This window comes from Chlorocebus sabaeus, chromosome 1, assembly GCF_047675955.1.
Source record: "Chlorocebus sabaeus isolate Y175 chromosome 1, mChlSab1.0.hap1, whole genome shotgun sequence".
Taxonomy (NCBI): Eukaryota; Metazoa; Chordata; class Mammalia; order Primates; family Cercopithecidae; genus Chlorocebus; species Chlorocebus sabaeus.
The window spans coordinates 51,430,350-51,447,795 of NC_132904.1; the positions used below are offsets into that span (position 1 = coordinate 51,430,350).

The following is a 17,446-nucleotide window of genomic DNA, read 5'->3' on the forward strand; positions in this document are numbered from 1 at the left end:
GGGGAGGATTATTACTGCTACTCAGTAGGAGAATTCTAATTCTGCCTCAAAATCTCCCCCACTCACCCCAGCTGCCTTCCCCTGGCTGAGTATCAAAGAAGAGCATTCTTTGAGACCTATCTGGATATACATGAGGAAACAGTTTGGTAGCTGCTGCTTTCAGGAGCAGCAGGGATTTCAGGCCTTGCCAGTAGGTGGCATTATAACTTACTTTATTTCCACAGCAATGTTTTGGTCTAGGGACCCTTTTACACTCTTAAAAAAATTATTGAGGACTCCAAAGAACTTTGGCTTATGTAGGCTGTATTTATCAATATTTACTGTATTTGAAATTAAAACTAATAGATTTCTTAAATGTAAGAAACCCACTATATGTCGACATAAATAATGAATAGTATTTTAATGAAAAATAACTACTTTCCAAAAAATAACAAAAAATTATCAAGAAGGGTATTATTTTACATTTTTGCAAATCTAATGTGTGGCTTAATAATTTTCAACTGGATTCTCATATATGTTTTTCCATTCAGTCTATTTAGATACGTCTTGTGATTCAAGTATATGAAGGAAATCCAACCTCCCACAGATAAGTAGTTGGAAAAGGGAGGCATATTTTAATAGACTTTTCAAATAATTGTATTCTTTTTTGATACCACTTCAAAACTTGACACGTAGAAGTTTCTTAAAGGTGAGTTGCAAAGTGGAATCTGAAACCGTATCAATGAATTTTTTGTACTCTTTATATCTTTGCACTTAGATCTTTTACCCTTACATGATTTTGAAATATCTTGCATCGTTTAGTTAGAAAATATTGGTTCATTGAATTATGCATATCTTCTATATGTTGACACATTTCATTATACAGCATCAAAATATCACCATTGTTAATACTTCCTATCTCATCAACATTTTTTAAGTTTTAGGAAGATCTCAAGGTCAAAGTAGCAGATACAAGTTTTCTAAAAATTCCAATTTTTGCTTGAAAGCTCACATTTTATCATTGGCAACAAATGTTGTCAGTCATTTTCCTTGAAATGATAGGTTCACTTCGTTCATTTCCAAAAAAATGTATTCTAAATACACAAAACTGAATGACCATATACAATAAAAATGGTGTCCAATGAAAATAGCAGCTAGTTCAACTCACAACTTAATCACACAAGTAGTTTTTGAGACAAACATCATACTTTGGTATGCAGCACAAGTTCTTTGTGTGTACTTCTCATTTTGTCACAGAGCATTAAAAAGATGTGTACTTGAGAATTTTATAAAAGTAATGATGGACATTTTCCCTCCCTCCTTCCCTCCTTGACAGGGTCTCACTCTGGTTGCCCAGGCTGGAGTACAGTGGCACAATCTCAGCTCACTGCAGCCTCAACCTCCCGGGCTCAGGTGATTCTCCCACCTCAGTCTCCCGAGTAGCTGGGATTACAGGTACACCACCACACCTGGATAATTTTTTGTATTTTTTAGTAGAGATGGGATTTCTCTATGTTGCCCAGACTTGCCTCGAACTGTTGGACTCAGTTTGCCTGCCTCAGCTTCCCAGAGTGCTGAGATTACAGGGGTGAGTTGCTGCACCTAGCCACGATGGACAATCTTAAATGAAACTGGCTTTAAACTTTTTTTTTTTTTTTAATCGCAAGTGTGTGGTGGTGAAGAATACAGTGACTACTAGTATAGTTTGGTGCCACTTGTCTGATTTTGGTAAAATGCCAGCAGTTTTACCCAACAGTGCTTTTAGCATGAATAGTGCACATTATCAATACAGTGAAAAAATTAATGTCTTAACATTATTAAGAAAATAGCTTTAACGTTGCAGACCCTTAAAAGGATCTTGTGCCCCCTCTTTCTGGAAAAAGACTGCAGGTGACATTTGTAGAAGTGCTGCTTTATCTGAATTTTCCTTAATGCTTCTGGATGTCTGTACTCTCCTGGACCTATGGAGGCTCACTTAGGCTTCCTTTTTAGCTTGATCCTGACTGAAACAACTTCAGGCAAAATGGTTCGTTTTTGGACCTTCCAAATTTGAAAGTGACTGGAAAGGGCTGGGTACGGTGCACCATTTAATACTGCTGTCAGTTTTAACTGTCTTGTTTAAGCTGCTTTTCTTGTAAGTTCTGCTGCCCAGGATTCATCTCATGAGAACACATCCAAATTTCTTCTCACAGATTCATTTTATAATCCATTCTTCCCAAAGAAAAGGAAGAAGTTTCATAAGTGCCTCAAAAATAGCTGGAGCTTTATGATGCAGAGCGCAGCTTTTGATTGCTGGTAGTTGTTGATGTGAAAAGAATTGGAAGTCATGAGCCCAGGATTGTAGTTTCGGGCCATACTTATAAAACGAACACTGAGAAGCCTGGATCTTGTCACTATAATGTTGTGAAGGTGAGATGAGACAATGTATATGAAAGTTCTTTGAGTAATATTTAAGCCTATACTGGACTGATAACCTTTCAAAACCAAGTAGTAGAATCCCTGGTAATACCAGGAGTCAAGTAAAGTACCTAAAAGTTAACTTGAGAAGCAGAGACTGGAAGACCACCCTAAGAAGATGGTGGATCCAATATGCAGGAAGGACCTGGAGGTGTAACAGAAGGACAACTAAGAAGACGGCTGGCAAGCAGTGCGTGTGTTAGGGGCAAGGGGACGAGGGGCACGGGATGCCAAACCCAGACATCACCTGTCAATGGGTATTGTGAGCCAAGCACTTCCACATATATTATCTCATAATAGGACCTCATGTGCAAAGATGCTGGCTACCCTAACCAGTATTAGCTCCATTATAAAGAAAACTAGGGCTTGAAAGTTGTACAAGTTCATATAACTAGCACATGGCAAGGCCAAGCTTCGAACCCAGGTCTTTCTTTCTTTGTAGTCTTACCCATTAATTTGTTGACTTTCAACCTTTTTGAGGGGAGCAAAACCCTTTTTCAAATAGAAATGTTTGGAGAAGATTCCTATATAAAAAAGAAGTATTGCTGCCCTTGCAGAAGCAGGATTTCTGCCCTTACCTTCTCTCCTTAGCAACTACCCCCACACCCATCCCACCTGGTAACACCACAGCTCTTGGTAACCTGAACAAACCTCCGGGGAGCTCAGTTTTGAAAATCCTTGCCCTGCTTTTGATGGTTTGTGCCCTAGGAATCCTGCCTATAGAAATTCCTAATATTCTCTCTCTCTATGTGTTTTAGGAGATGGGGAGGGAAGCCATTGTGTCCAAAATGCTGGCGTTTAAACTGTCCTAAGCTCTACTGACATCAGGCAGTATAAACAGATTTATGATTTACGATTAACGTGGGCCTAGGCTTATAAGTTCTCCGGCAAAGATGAAAACAAATGACTGGTTCCTAAACCTATTTATAGTGTAGTCTTATAGAAAGCTCTTCATGAGGGCTGGTGATTGATCCACTGCTTGGATCCAATGCTGTCACACCACAGGAACCTCCAGGCAGCAGATCCCCAAGTATTCTGCAGCTATAAAGCATGGCTTGATTTCCAAAGCAGTGTGGTGGCACTGCTGTTTCCATTGCCTGCCCTAGACACTAATATTTTCTCCCTTGAAAACTCCTGGCAGATAATGAGAAACTTTTCTATGTGAGGTACTCAGTAATCTTTCCCTCATGGGAACTCTTAAATTTGCTCCCTCAATTAACTGAACTGACAGTTCCCCATTCCTTATTCTTTCTCCCTTCTTCCACTCACATGGAAGAAAGCCTCTGAGGATGCCAGCAAGCCTCCCTAGCCCTACCAGTATGCTTTGTATCCAGCCTCACACAGATGGATTTACTTCAAGGAGGAAGTAGTCCAACTTGTCTCAGCAGTCACAGTTGCAATTCCATACTCCCACCCCCAACATTTCAGATCTTGGGCAAGAGGCTCTCTAGCTTAGGCTAAGAGTCATCAGTCTTACCTTCTTGCCTCCTGGAGAAGAGGCATCAGGGGGAGGCGTACTCGTGATGTTCAGTGGGCTGGAGCCACAGCTAGAAGGCGATGACCCTCTTATCCTGTCAGAAAAGAGAATTACACTGCCTTTTCTTTTTTCAGTGGAGTGTGTGTGTTTTGTTAAGGGGTAAAGGTGAGAAAGGGGATGAAGATCTAGATTAGGGTTTGGCAAGCTTTTTCTGTAAGCCCCAGATAGTAGGCTCTCTAGGTCATACAGTGTCTGTCACAAAAGGTCAACTCTGCCTCTGCAGCTTGAAAGCAGCCACAGTCATGAATCGGTGTGGCTGTGTTCCAGTAAAACTTTATTTACAAAAAGAGGTGACAAGCTGGATTTGTTCTGCAGGCACCGAATGCGGTCCCTAGAGTCAAGCATCTGACTGACAAAGCCCTTGGATTGGAGTTTGCATTCAGTTGGTGAATTTCAAGTAAGTGGCCAGTTTTATTTCCTCACAGAATCCAGGTGAATTGGAGGAGGCCTTCTAAGATCAACCTGCATCTTTGATCCACAGCAAAAAATTTATCCCCTTCTCCACAAACACTGTTTAGCTAGTGAATACTCTCAGGACATGGAGGGCACCAGGCTCTAAAAGGTAGCCTAGGAGTAGTGATAGTAAGAGCAGTCTTCGAAGGCAGTGGTTGATGAAAAATGGGTCCAGGACTTTCTTATCTAGCATATCTCTCAGAAGATTTATAGAAGGGAAGACTTAGAACTGTAAATCCACCTAAACACTTGTCAGGCTGAAGGACCTCAGGAAAGAATCCATCACTTGGCATTGCAGCTAGAGTTAAGGGAGAGTATGATGGCAGTTGTGTAACCACAGGGCTCTCAGCTCCTACATGGATGAATGCAGCTTTTGGGTGACCCAGAGACCACTCCTCCACTGCCCAGAAGTCCTTTGGTTCTTGTATTGCCTAGTTCTCTAGATTTGAGAGTGAACAAGTTTTCTTTCTGGATTATAAGCTTCTTAACGGCAGTTTACAACTACGTATCATGTATTCTCAGCATGCACAAATAGCTGCTAATTGCTTACGGAAAAATTGCTGAGTGTCCCCCACCTTTCCCTACTTATGTCTATGAAACCACTGTTTTCCCAGGTTTCTCATCTTGGAATTGCTGTTTCATCATTCCTGATTTAATCTTCAAACGCTAGACCTTAGATTACTGATTTCTCTTTTGGCAGTGTCATCTCTGTCGGATAAGGCCTCATTCCTGGGTTATCAAACATGCCCACCTTCATCTCTCCCTATTCCAATGCAACTTCCACAAAGCGTAATACAAGACTTTGGATGCTTGTTCAGCAACCTACAACAAATGGGGTCTTACAGGTTTCTTCCAGTCCAAACTGCATAGTATCATTTCTTGGGTTTCTTAATCTCCCATCATAGCTTTGTGTCTCCTTCCTACACAAAACCTGCCCAGTTAGGTAGCTTGTTTCTTGACCCTGAATTTGCCACTCACATGCCCACTCAAGAATATCCCTGACTCTTCTAGAGGGAACATCCACTCTCATTGCAAACCCTGGCTAAGGCCAAGTTCAGATCTTTCCTCCTTCACTTGCTTTGGCCCATGCACTCTCCCTTTTTCCTGTTATCATAAAGAAAATAGACTTCTAAAAGATTTTAAAATTCTTGAGGTCAAGGACTGTTTGATACTGTTCTTGGATGGTCTCAAGCAAAGTATAGCGTATGCAAATGCAAAGTACAGGGTTTGAACCTGATTACACTGCACACTACCCTCATATCTCCTTCCTGATGCAGAGGTCACACCCACTAACCCTGTGGGGTTGGAAGAGAGCTGTGTTACCTATGGGGATAACAGCCCCTTTATGGGCCAATTGGAAAACAGGCCAGCCTCTAATTCTCCTGACAGAATCCAGTGGCAGCAGTTTTTTCTTCCTTTTCTTATTATTATGTTACATTAAGTTGCATTCTGAAGAATCTGGTTACCACCTTCTCTATTCCCCAAATTTGGACAGACTTATGATAACTGCGTCCCTCTCAATGACTGCTCTTAAAGACAGATTTAATTAATTTTTAAGCACTCACTATATGTCAGGCTATGTTCCTGGAGCTTTCCTGAGTGCCCTCACAATCCTAACACAATTCTTGGGAAACAGTGCTTTCTTTTTATGGTTTAAGTCAACAGACAGCAAGAGGTGAAGTAAGTCTCAGCAGAGCCAGGTAGAGAGACAGGCCCAGGACTCACACGCAGGTGGACTGTTCCTAAGCTCCTTCTCTTTCATGTGGAGAGAAAGTCTCTCCCAAGACAGCTAGTAATAACTAGCTGATCTGCTTGGTCTCTAGTACTAATCCTGGGCAGCTCTTTGATTGAAAAAAAAAAAAAAGAATGTTCTGTTAAGGTCCAGATCACTCTGATAGTTCACAGCTCTACTCCTGCATTCCTGTAAAGTAAAGGTACATCTGTCCGCACTGGGAAGCTCCCTGAGCCATAAGAAAGTCTCCTCAATAATTCTCTTTAGCTCTGGGCTGTTTTGGTTTAGCATCTTTATTTAAGGCAGGATTTCTTTGTTGGGTGGGGAGCGGGGAACTGTCTTATTTACTATAGGATGTTTAACAAGCAGCATCTCTGGTCTCTATTCACAGGATGTTTAAGTAGCAACCTCCCACCCAGTTGTGAAGACCAAAAATGTCTCCTGACATTGCAAAATATCCCCTGGGGGAAAAAATTTCCCTGGGTTGAGAACCACTGGTTTAACAGAGGCACTAGAAGGTGTTACTTGCCTGTGGATTTCCATGATTTCCTCAGCAATCATTCGGCCTATTTTTCCTGCCCCAGCCCGGGTTCCCCCTGGAATCCCTGGAACAGTGGGGTGGGTCCTCTTTGGGCCACCTACAACAAAGGAATCTGAGAGTAGGAAAGGGGAAAACTGAGGAAGAAATACTATTATATATTAAAGTAAAACCAGTTTATCCCATGATCCACTTGCATTTCAACATCAGAGTTGTGCCTTGAGGGACTTTAGGGCTACAGCTTGTCAGGAAAAGGCATTCCAGCAGGGAAAGGCTCGTTTCCTTCTAGGATCTGAGGCTAGTTTTTTCCCTTCATGCAGCATCTAATTCCCTTCATGCACTGAAAAAAACATTTATTGAAGACCACTGTATGTGCCAGGGTTACAGAGACAAGTCCCTGCCCTCAAGGAGCTCACAGTTTAACAGGGAAACCAACAGGATGAACACAATGGCTAAAGCAAAATGTCGTAAGTTTGACAGGCAAGCACAAGGCAACCAACTCATCTGGGGCCAGGTGCAGCTTCTGGAACAAGTTCACCCTGAGCTGAGTCTTGAGAGATGAGTATGAATTAGCTTGGCAGAGAGGTAAGGAGGCGAAAGCATTCCAGGCACAGCAACCAACACGTGCAGGAGCACTGAGGCAGATTAAAACTTGGGAGACTCCTCCAAGGAATTCATCATGAATGATGATGAGAGCATGATAGATGAAACTGGGGCAGCAGGTACCAATCCGATCATGAGGAGCCTCTTGGATGCCGTACTAACGAATTTGGACAGTTCCCACAAGCGAATGAGGAGTACCAAAGGACAATACACAGAAAAGGCACAAATGAGATCTGGGTTATTAGAAAGTCCACGGCAAGGAGAATGAACTACAATGGAGGATGGGGTGGGGAGAGTGGGACTAGAGTTGCAAAGTGATTTGCAGTGATCCAGGCAGCAGATGAGGAGGGTGAAATAGCAACAGTGGTGATGAAGTTTAAGAGATAGAAGGTTCAGGACTCTGTGTTTGGATATAATGGGGGAGAGACAGCAGCCAGGTTTCTGGCTTAACCAATCAGGTTGGGGAGTGCAGAAAATCAGCTTGGGATATTCTGAATTTCAGGTGCCTCTGGGAATCCAGGTGATTCTGTCTATGAGGCATTTGGAGAGACAGATCTGGAGCTTGGGAGAGAGACTGGGGCTGGAGATGTGGATGTGGGAATCATCGATGGAGATGACTGATGGAGTCATTGATGGGGGCAGCAGCCATGCATGTGGGGATGGTCCCAGGAAGGATGAGTCCAGTGTGGACAGCAGGGACAGGGCCAAGGCTGAGCCTGAGAAGGGAGCCCACTGGGTATGGTACACACCCCAGTGCCGAAAGACACCTTCCTGCCAACCACAGGAGCCAGTGACAGTCACCAAAGAGCACTTCACCTCATGGCCACTAGGCAACACAGGAGGAAAGCACAAGGGGAGTAGGAAGTTTGCAAGCTCAAGGGCTTCCAGGGGCTGGCAGCTTTGGGAAGTGCATCAGTGAGCTCCTAGTATTCTGGCTCAACAGAAAGTGACATGACAGTGTCCTCGGCATTCATGGGGAAATCCACACATCATCCCCTCTAGACCTCCCTTGTTCCACAGAATATGAATGGAGGGGACCCTGAATACTTTAGGGGAGGATATTTGACCACAAGCAGCTTCTCACGGACAAGTCCCAGGGCCCCAGCAGCACATAGTTACCTTCTCCAGAGGGCAGCATGCTGTCCATGCTGTGGGGGGATGCTGTGAGCTGTGGGAAGGTTGGGTCCGCGCCTTCCAGGACGTTGGCTCTGTGAACATCCCAGCAATAAGGAAACGTGAGTCAGGCCTGCTCAGAACTGTGAACCTTTCAACTTGGCCAAGGTGTCCGGTGTCCACTCTGGACCTGGACAGGCCAGAAAATGAAGTGTGTGTCTGAGTGGGAGAACAGGTCTCACTGTTTGCATCCTGGCCTTTGGCCCCACTGCCTGCCTGGGCCTGCCTAATATGTCACAGTTCAGCAGAGGTGGTGGCTGCAGTAACCACTGCCAGCACTATAGCACCTCCTCCTGCCAGCCTGCAGTGCACCTAGCCCTGGCCCCTCACGCAGCTCTAACGATAGGTGGGGTTTTGGACACTATGGGGAAGGAACAGTGGAGAGCAGGCCTGGCCGAAGAGAGGCTCCTTCACCTCCCTCTGCTCCTCTAGCAGGTAGCAGCCTTTTGAGATGGCATTCCAGCTGCCAGTGCTTGGACCCCCTGCCTGATAGATCCTCAGCCAAGGCCAGTGTGAGCTAGTGCCTGTATGAGCCTTTCATAGATCGTCAACCCCTTCCTCCACAGCAGCACAAGTGGATGTCTAGAGTGCAGGGCCTGTGCAATTCAAAGGTTAGCTGCTTTATCTGGAAGGAAATGTTGCTGTTTCCTGGAGCAGTTTCATAAGCCAGGGCCTGCACGGTACAAGTACTGAAGCTTGTCCTTTGCTAACAATCCTTTCTAGCTTCTGCCAGTCCTGAGGCTTCACAGGTATTAGCAAGATGGCATTAAAGGATGTGATACTGGATGTTGCCTGCACCCCATTTTCTAGATAAGGAGCCCTAGGCATCTCTTTGAAGCAAGGGGAGCTTCAGATATAGGAAAAGTACTTACAAAACAACAGTGTTAGTGGAGACAATATATTCTACTTCCTTGGTCCAAGGGTTCATGAAACTGAACCATCGACTCCGTAGTGTGATAAAAGAACCATCTTTGATTTTAAATTTATAGCAATTAGTTGTAATTTTTTCTCTCGTCTGTAAAACTGAAAATGTAAAAAAAACATGAACATTGTTGTTTTCTCAGATGAAAGTATTAAACAGGACATCCAATACAAAATAGTAAAGGTACCTGAGCAATGACATCGCTCTTTAGTAAGCCAAGGAAACCCCAATGGTCAACACTCAGGAAACAGGTTGTTTCTGAGGGTCTAACTCAGAACCTTTCAATTCATTTGTGAAGCTGTCACAATTTTCCATAGTCTGTAAAATTGAGGCTCTAGGGAATTACTGACTGCATGTTATATATCTAACTGGAATCAGCTCTAACATGACCACCAGCAAATGAGAAGGCACTGTCCAAAATGTCATGCTTTATCCCAATCACAAAGCCCGAGGGCAATACAGAACTTATTTGAAATAAGAACATCCAAATCGACAGAGGCCACTCACCTATTCAACCTCATTCTTTCATGTAATAAACATGTAATGAGCACTTCTCATGTGCCAGGCACTGGAGATACAAGAGGAGACAGGCTATGACTCCTGCCCTCAAGAAAAGGAGTGAGGGAAGGCTATACAGGAGAAGAGATCAGAGCCTTGAGGGATGAACACGAGTTTGCCAAGAGAAGGAGGGAGAGAAGAACCCAGCAGTGCCTGAGGAGCAGCAGGGTCTGGTCGGGGAGGGGCCAGTGAGAAGGTCAGGGTGCCTGGAGCACAGGCCTCTGTAGGCAGGGATGGGGACTGAAACTGAGGAGGTGGGCTGGGGCCAGGAGGTGGAAAGTCTCACATTTGAATGCCTGTCAAAAGCGTTTGGGCTTGAGTCTAAAGCAGGAGGTTTTTAAGCAGGCTGATGTTATCAGTCTCAATCTATCTGGGGATGATGGGGATAAATGGGATAACTATGGAAGATGAACTGGGGGTGAGAGGGAGCAGGGAAACGCTGAGAAGTCTATCATGGGTCTCTAGGTAGGCACAAGAGCCTGAACCAGGGTGATGGCAGTAGGGGTGGTAAAAAGTAGACTTTTGGAAATGCATTTCTGAGGTGAATGAACAGGATCTGGTGGAGACACAGTAAAAGGAGTCAGTGTTGGTCTCTCTCAGGAGGCTGCACATGGAGCCACAGTATTAGTCAAGAGAGAAAGTACAGGAGGTAGTGCAGGCTTGAATGGAAAAGAGAATCAGATCAGTCTCGGCCGTACTAAATCCAGGGTCTGGGAAAACCCTCTGAACAAGAGATGTCTTTTAGAAACTGCCATGCAGTCAGCACAGGGCAACTACAAGGGGATAAACAGTGCCTGCAGGCAGCAGTTCCCTCTTCACACAGATGTTCTGACCTGAAGAGTCCTAGGCTGGCTGAGTCCTACATCCTCAGTGGACAGATTTCCCTGGAAGGTCATGTGGACTAGTCTAGAAGCAAGGGGACACTTTAAACTTAAGATCTTTTATACATCCTAGCTTACCTTGCCTATGACATTCTGCAAGATGTCCTATGTCATCTTGGTGAAAGTATTCATAACACGATGTGCCTAGAAGTTCTTGTGGTAAATATGCCAAAATAGCTGTTGCCCTAAAAGGGAATAAAGGAATATTTAAAGAAGAAAAAGCCATTCAGACGATTAATTGCAACTTTGCAATGGATAAACCCTGCTACAGCCTATGAGAGCAAGGTCAAAGCTGTAAACAAAAGAGCTGGATGGATTTTCAGAGGGCTCACTGTGTGGATCTTTTTTTTTCAGGCATCTGAATTTAATCAAAGCTATAAAAATAGAGGGAAACAAAGCAAAGAAGCTTTGTAAAGGGACTATTATCACAAGAAATCAAATCTGAGGGGGCTTTAAAAATGGTAAGCAGTCAGGCACAGTGGCTCATGCCTGTCATCCCAGCACTTTGGGAGGCCGAGGTGGGCAGATTGAGCTCAGGAGTTCAAGATTAGCTTGGGCAACATGGCGAAACCCTGTCTCTACCAAAAACACAGAAAAATGAGCTGGGTATGGTGACACACATGTATGGTCACAGCTACTTGGGAGGCTGAGGTAGGAGGACTGCTTGAGCCCGGGAGGTCAAGGCTGCAGTAAGCCAAGATCTCGCCACTGCACTTTAGCCTGGGTGACAGACTGAGATCCGTCTTTTAAAAAGGAACTACATTAATTAGATTAAAATGTGGTATAAATCTAAATCTCAGTGCAAGGCTTCTGGTTTTTGCTGCCTCCTTTTTATCAGGACAACCAAATGCCAGAAGCTGCAGCAGCTGAGGCCACAAGACAGCTGAGGCTGTCTCCTTTTCCAGCATGTTGTGGCTGTCTCTAGTAGCCAGAAAAATTATTAGCCTATGCATATTCTGAAGGAAAGCAGTAGGCAGCAGTAAATTTGGGACACCTGGGTGCTTGGTCCAGGTCTATTACCAATTAGTTGTGAATCCTACAGGAGACCAGTCCCCAGGCTGGGCCTCCGTTCTTCATCCATAAAATAAGGAGGCTGGATTAGATCAAGGCTGTCCAACAATAATTTCTGTGATGAGGGAAATGTTCTATGTCTGTGCCGTTAGCCACATAGGAGGCTACCATGGACAATGAGTATTTTATTGGACAACTCAGGACGAAATAATTGCTTCCAAGTCCTAGATTGAAAAGAATTTCAATCACAATAATGGTCCTGGAACATTCCATAGATTCAGACAGCATGCTATCCCTACTATTTTTCTTTCAGCCATGGACATCAAGGCACTCACTTAACTGTCTCTATATGCCAAAGAATGACAGAAAAATCTCTGTATTTATGATATCCTATTGAATCTCATTTTTTTTTTTTAACAGAGACTCACATCACTTGTCTCTTTCTTTTTTTTTTGAAACAGGGTCTCACTCTGTTGCCCAGGAGGAAGTGCAGTGGTACAATCACAGCTTACTGCAGCCTTGATCTCCCAAGGCTCAGGTGATCCTCCTGCCTCAGCCTCCAGAGGGTTGGGACTACGGGTATGTGCCACCATGACTGGCTAATTTTTGTATTTTTAGTAGAGACAGGGTTTTGCCATGTTGCCCAGGCTAGTCTCAAACTCCTGGGCTCAAGTGATCCACCCGCCTTGGCCTCCCAAAGTGCTGGGATTTCAGGTGTGAGCCACTCCACCCAGATTTGTTTCTTTCTTTCTTTCTTAGAAAAGCCAGCTGATGGCCCAGTCTTCTCTGCTTTTTAGATCAGGGTTGAAAATCCTCTACCATCATTGCTCAAGAGTAGTATGTAGACTCTTACCTCTGGTCTACAAAAACAAACTTTCCATCTATCGCGTGCCGAGAAACATATTCCATAGATTTCACCCTGATTTCCCCATTCACTGGTTGTGGAACTACATGAGAATGCAGTCGTCCAATTGCAACGAGGCAGCTGAGGTTACACCCCTCATTGTCTGGTTCATTGTCTTCATCCAGCCCCATCTTTGTGGGTGGCCAGCTTTTCAAATAGCCTGTGCTGTGGATTGTGCAGAAGCTTTTTCGATCTGCTAGAAGGCAAAGTTTGTGGTTAGTGTCAGCACTAGGTTTGGGTCATAGAGGTGTACGCAGCCGATGGTGGGGTGGGATGTAGGTAGGGAGTAAAAAAAAAAAAAAAAAAAAAATCAATGCTTCTCTCTCCAGAAGTGAGCATCTAGTGAAAGGGGTAGACAGAAAGAAAAACAAAAACTGTCATCCAGTGTCAGTATGCTTAAGTAGGGCCAGTTATACCATGGGCATTCATTACATACACCAAGGAAGGAATATCTAACTCTTTCTGGGGAAAGGAAGGCTCCCCCAAAAAACCAGTGGAGGAGGTGGGTCAAGAAGGATGAGCAGTGGCTGAGGGACTAGAATGTATAAAGGCTGAGGACATACAAAGGCACAGAGGAACAGCCTATATAGGAATGGCCAAGAGCTCTGTGTGGTTGAAGTGAAATTGGAGGTACTGGGAGTGAGGGGCAAATTGGAAAGGCAGGTTGGGGGAAGATTAAAAGGGCCATGGATCACTTGCTAACCAATATGTTGGTCTATTTTTTTTTTAAGGCAGGAGATGGAGAGCCTCTAAAGGTATTTAAGTGCAGAAATAGCAAAATCAAATTGTGGTTTGGATGCTGTAGGAACAGAGTGATGTGTGAACTGGAAGAGAGTAGAAAACACAAGTAGGAATGCTAGATCAGGGGCCAGTGGCTATAATACAGCAAGAGATGAGCAGGACTGAACTATGGCAGTGCAGTGAAGATGAGAGGGAGCAGAGAAAGGAAGCAGGAGAAATTTCTGAGATCAAACTATTGGGATTTGCTATGAATATCAGGCTTAAGGGAAAGAAACAAATGAAGATGACTCCAACTTTTCTGGATTGGGTGGTTGCTGGTGTCATTCACTGACTCAGAGAGGAGAGAAAACAGACCAGCAGAGAGAGAGAAAAAAAAGATTTTGATTCGGGACACATTAAGTGTAGAGCACTTATAGACTTCACCAACAAGCAAGCCACTATGGAGTGTCTGCCAAGCGTGGAGTCTGTGCTGGTTACTGGAATAAGAGTGAAAAACAAATCAGACATGCCCTTGTGGAGTTCACAGCCTAGTGGGGAGACAGACTTTAAACAAATAATCACACAAATAACTATATAACAGCAAGTACAAGAAAGCACTAGAAAGCAAACCAGCAGGGTGCTATAAGACATAAGGCAGTCTGAGGTTGGAGACAGCCATGTGAAGGGAGCTTATGGGGAGAGGGAAGAAATTCCAACCAGGAAGCGACAGTATGTGCAGAGGCATTGCCCAGAAAGGGCTTGAGGCATCAAAGGAAGTCAACATGGCTTACATGTGCTTAGTGGCAGGGTCAGGGGCTGCATGGTCACGTTAAATATTTTGAGCTTTTCTTCAAGAGCAATAGGGAACACTGAAGGGTTTTTAAAAGGGGACTGATAAAAAGATCATCCTGGCTGCTGTGTTGGGGGTGGGGAACATGTGCGTCTACACTTTCGACCTGGTGAGAGTTGGGGGCAGCTGGGAGCTGAGTGACAGTAGGCAGCATGGAAAGGGACAAACATTTCAGAGAACTTTTGCAGATGGGACTCTCTGTGGCAGGATTTCATAACTAATGGGACTGAGGAGTGGGGTGGTGAGACAGAAGTGAGGGTGCCTCCCCAGCTTCTAGCATGAGCAGCCAGCTGGATGGCAGTGCCATTTATGCTAGAGGAGAGGCTCAGGTGATTACTTCGGCATGTATCCTGTTGGAGATTCCCCTGAGATATCCAAGCAGGTTGATTTAGTAAGCAGTACATTTATGAATATGGAGTTCAAAAGAGAAGTCTAGGCTGGAAATATGAATGTGGAAGTTGTTGGCATTTAAAGCCAAGGGAGTAGATGATGTGACCTACAGAGAGAGACTGCAGACAGAGAAGCAGCCCAGGACAGAGAGGAGCAGCCAGCAAAGGGGCCAGCAAGAGAGCCTGTAGCAGCAGGGGGTCGAGGAGGAGGAAGAATGTGGTTTCATGGAATCAAGGGAAGAGAACACTTCAAGAAGGAAGACAAAGGAAAAGTGTGCATTCCATTTAACAATATGAAGGTCACTGGTGAGCTCAGAGTAATTTTGGTAGACTGGTGGGTGTTCGTGAAGCAGTTAGGATTGTGGCTGAGAGTATTCTTCCTCAATCGCATTAAAAGAAACACAATTTAAACAGAGGAGTCCTCTCCACAAATCTCTGCCATCGGGCTTTTCAGCTCTCTCCTCTGCTCCCAACTGCCCTACACACAGGGAGGGGAGGACTGCAGGGTACCGGCTGCAGTTCTGGGACCTGCCACTCTGGCCAGCCAGAAACCACTGAACCAATGCCCTGCTGAGAGCTCTGCTGTAGAAAGCAAGCTTCACCTGTCACAGGGTTTTAATTGTTACCTTTTTTCTTTGAGCAGGTAGAGGGGAAGTCCTTGTCTTCAACCTTTACTGAAGGCCTGTTACACTTCATCCTACAGAAGAAAGAACGTCGTGCTCCAGAACATAATCGAGATGGCCCAGGGGTTATATCTGTTTTAACTGGAAGTCCAGCTGCAAATCAATACACAAAATGTGATAAACTGAGAGCAGTGTTGTCTGTCAGGAGGGGGAGTGTGACCTTGAGCAAAGCCTTTTCTTGCCTGCCTCACTGTTTTATAATGATGACATGAGACAAATACCTCCCTAGTTTAGGCTTTAACAGATGCAGCATGGATAGGTGTGTTGTCAGTCTGGAAATGTTTATAAATCACATACATGTGCTACTAAATAAATTGATTAGGTACTCTGGGGATGAAAAGAAATATACTATGGGGTTCTTGCCCAACAGAAACTTATGGCTGGCAAAGGGGAAATGGACGTGCACCAAGAAAAGATTAATAATAGGACAGGGTGATATAAGATTAGTGCCAAATAAATGGCAAAGACAACCTGTGCTTCCCAGAGGAGAAAGAACTTGGCCTGGCACCGAAGGATGAGTAGGATATGGATATTGGGAAGGAAAGGAGGGAGCAGGACTGCCTTAAGTTCTCAACCTGGCTTGTAGGCCAGAATCCCCTGGATGCGTGATCAACCTACAGATTCCTGGACCCCACTGTAGATCTGTGCTGTCCAATGCATTAGCCACTAGCTGCATGCAGCTACTGAGCACTTGAAATGTGGCTTTTCTAAATTGAAATGTGCTGTAAGTGTGAAATACAGGATTTCAAAGACAGTACAGAAAAATAAAAGAATGTGAACGAACTTATTGTTTATAATTATTACATGCTGAAATAATATTTTGGAGTTAATTTTACATTTATTTTTATTTTTAAAATCTGGCTACCAGAAAATATAAAATGACACATGTGGCTCATGTTTGCGGTTTGCATTATGTTTCTATTGGACTGTGCTGTCTGGAAAAACCAAATTAGAATGTCTGGGGGTGGAGCATGACTATGTTGAAAAGCTCCCAGGTGATTCTGAGGTGCACACCTCCTTACCAAACACTGGCTAGGTGTCAGTACAGAAGCCGAGGGAAAACACACCCATGGCCATCACGCGAGCAAGTATGCCAAGGAATGGCCGCTGCCCAGGGCTCCTTCTGGGCTTCCTCCCCTCCCATCTACCTCCCACATTGCCCACTCTGCGATCTCCCCTAGAATGCCAATCCAAGCCTGCCACACCCAACTCAGAGCTCTTCACTGTGTCCCCACAGAACAAAAGGTCTTCATGCTTCAGCCCTTCCCCTCCCCGCATGTTTTGTCCAATAGCACCAAGCATGCCACGTGGCTCCACACCCCTGCACCTGTCCACAGATGATGTTTCCTCTTCTCTCTTCCTCCCTTCATTACCTGGCAAACATTAATTCATCTTTTCAAACCCACCTCGGTTGTCATCTACTCAGTGATGCCTGTCCTTGCGCCCACATGAGAATTAATCATCTGTTCTCTACGCCTGGCACTATTTCTATGGCTGCACCTATTACTATGCAGGGTGCTGTCTGTCTCCTCGTTTCTCTGACTATATGCTAAGAGCCTCAAAGGTAAGGACCAAATGCCATTCATATTTTTCTCCTAAAGTCACTAAAAAAATCCAAGGCTAGACTATAAAGGACAACAGATACCAAAGTCTGCACCTTACTTTTAGGAACAAGAGGAGTGCTGTAATGAAGATGATTTGAAGGAGATTCCTCTGGTGGTGTTTCTTTCCAGGGATTAACATGGGCAGCTTGGGGGCAGGACATTAGTTAGGCCATGACTGCACTGGGCCAAGGTGAATGCAATACTGATACTGTTCTCGCTATGTGCTAGGAACTGTTCTGCCTACTTTATATACATTAACACTTTCAATCCTCACAACAACCCAATGAAATAGGTACTCTTCCATAAATGAGAAAACTGAGACAGAGAGAGGTTAAGTAACTTGCTCAAGGTCACACAGTTAGTGAATGGTGGAGCTGGAATGAGCCCAGTAATCTCCCTTGTGTTCTCATTCCTTTTTTATTTTTGAGACAGAGTCTTGCTCTGTCACCCAG

At 44.5% G+C, this 17,446-nt stretch overlaps 1 protein-coding gene across 20 annotated transcripts in view; it reads right to left on the reverse strand.

Annotated features, from left to right (window-relative positions):
- The window catches only part of BMAL1 (basic helix-loop-helix ARNT like 1), a 110,260-nt gene that overhangs the window by 3,528 nt on the left and 89,286 nt on the right, over nucleotides 1-17,446 (reverse strand). For 7 of the 20 annotated variants that reach the window (XM_037999663.2, XM_037999660.2, XM_073018139.1 and 4 more), the window contains 7 exons: nucleotides 15,334-15,483; nucleotides 12,698-12,944; nucleotides 10,912-11,018; nucleotides 9,345-9,495; nucleotides 8,419-8,507; nucleotides 6,688-6,811; nucleotides 3,914-4,007 (listed from right to left, as the gene is read on the reverse strand). In XM_037999663.2, coding sequence (XP_037855591.1) covers nucleotides 3,914-4,007; nucleotides 6,688-6,811; nucleotides 8,419-8,507; nucleotides 9,345-9,495; nucleotides 10,912-11,018; nucleotides 12,698-12,944; nucleotides 15,334-15,483 — 962 coding nt within the window. The remainder of the gene's footprint in view (nucleotides 1-3,913; nucleotides 4,008-6,687; nucleotides 6,812-8,418; nucleotides 8,508-9,344; nucleotides 9,496-10,911; nucleotides 11,019-12,697; nucleotides 12,945-15,333; nucleotides 15,484-17,446) is intronic. The other 13 variants (XM_037999666.2, XM_073018153.1, XM_008006326.3 and 10 more) reach the window with 3 other exon arrangements.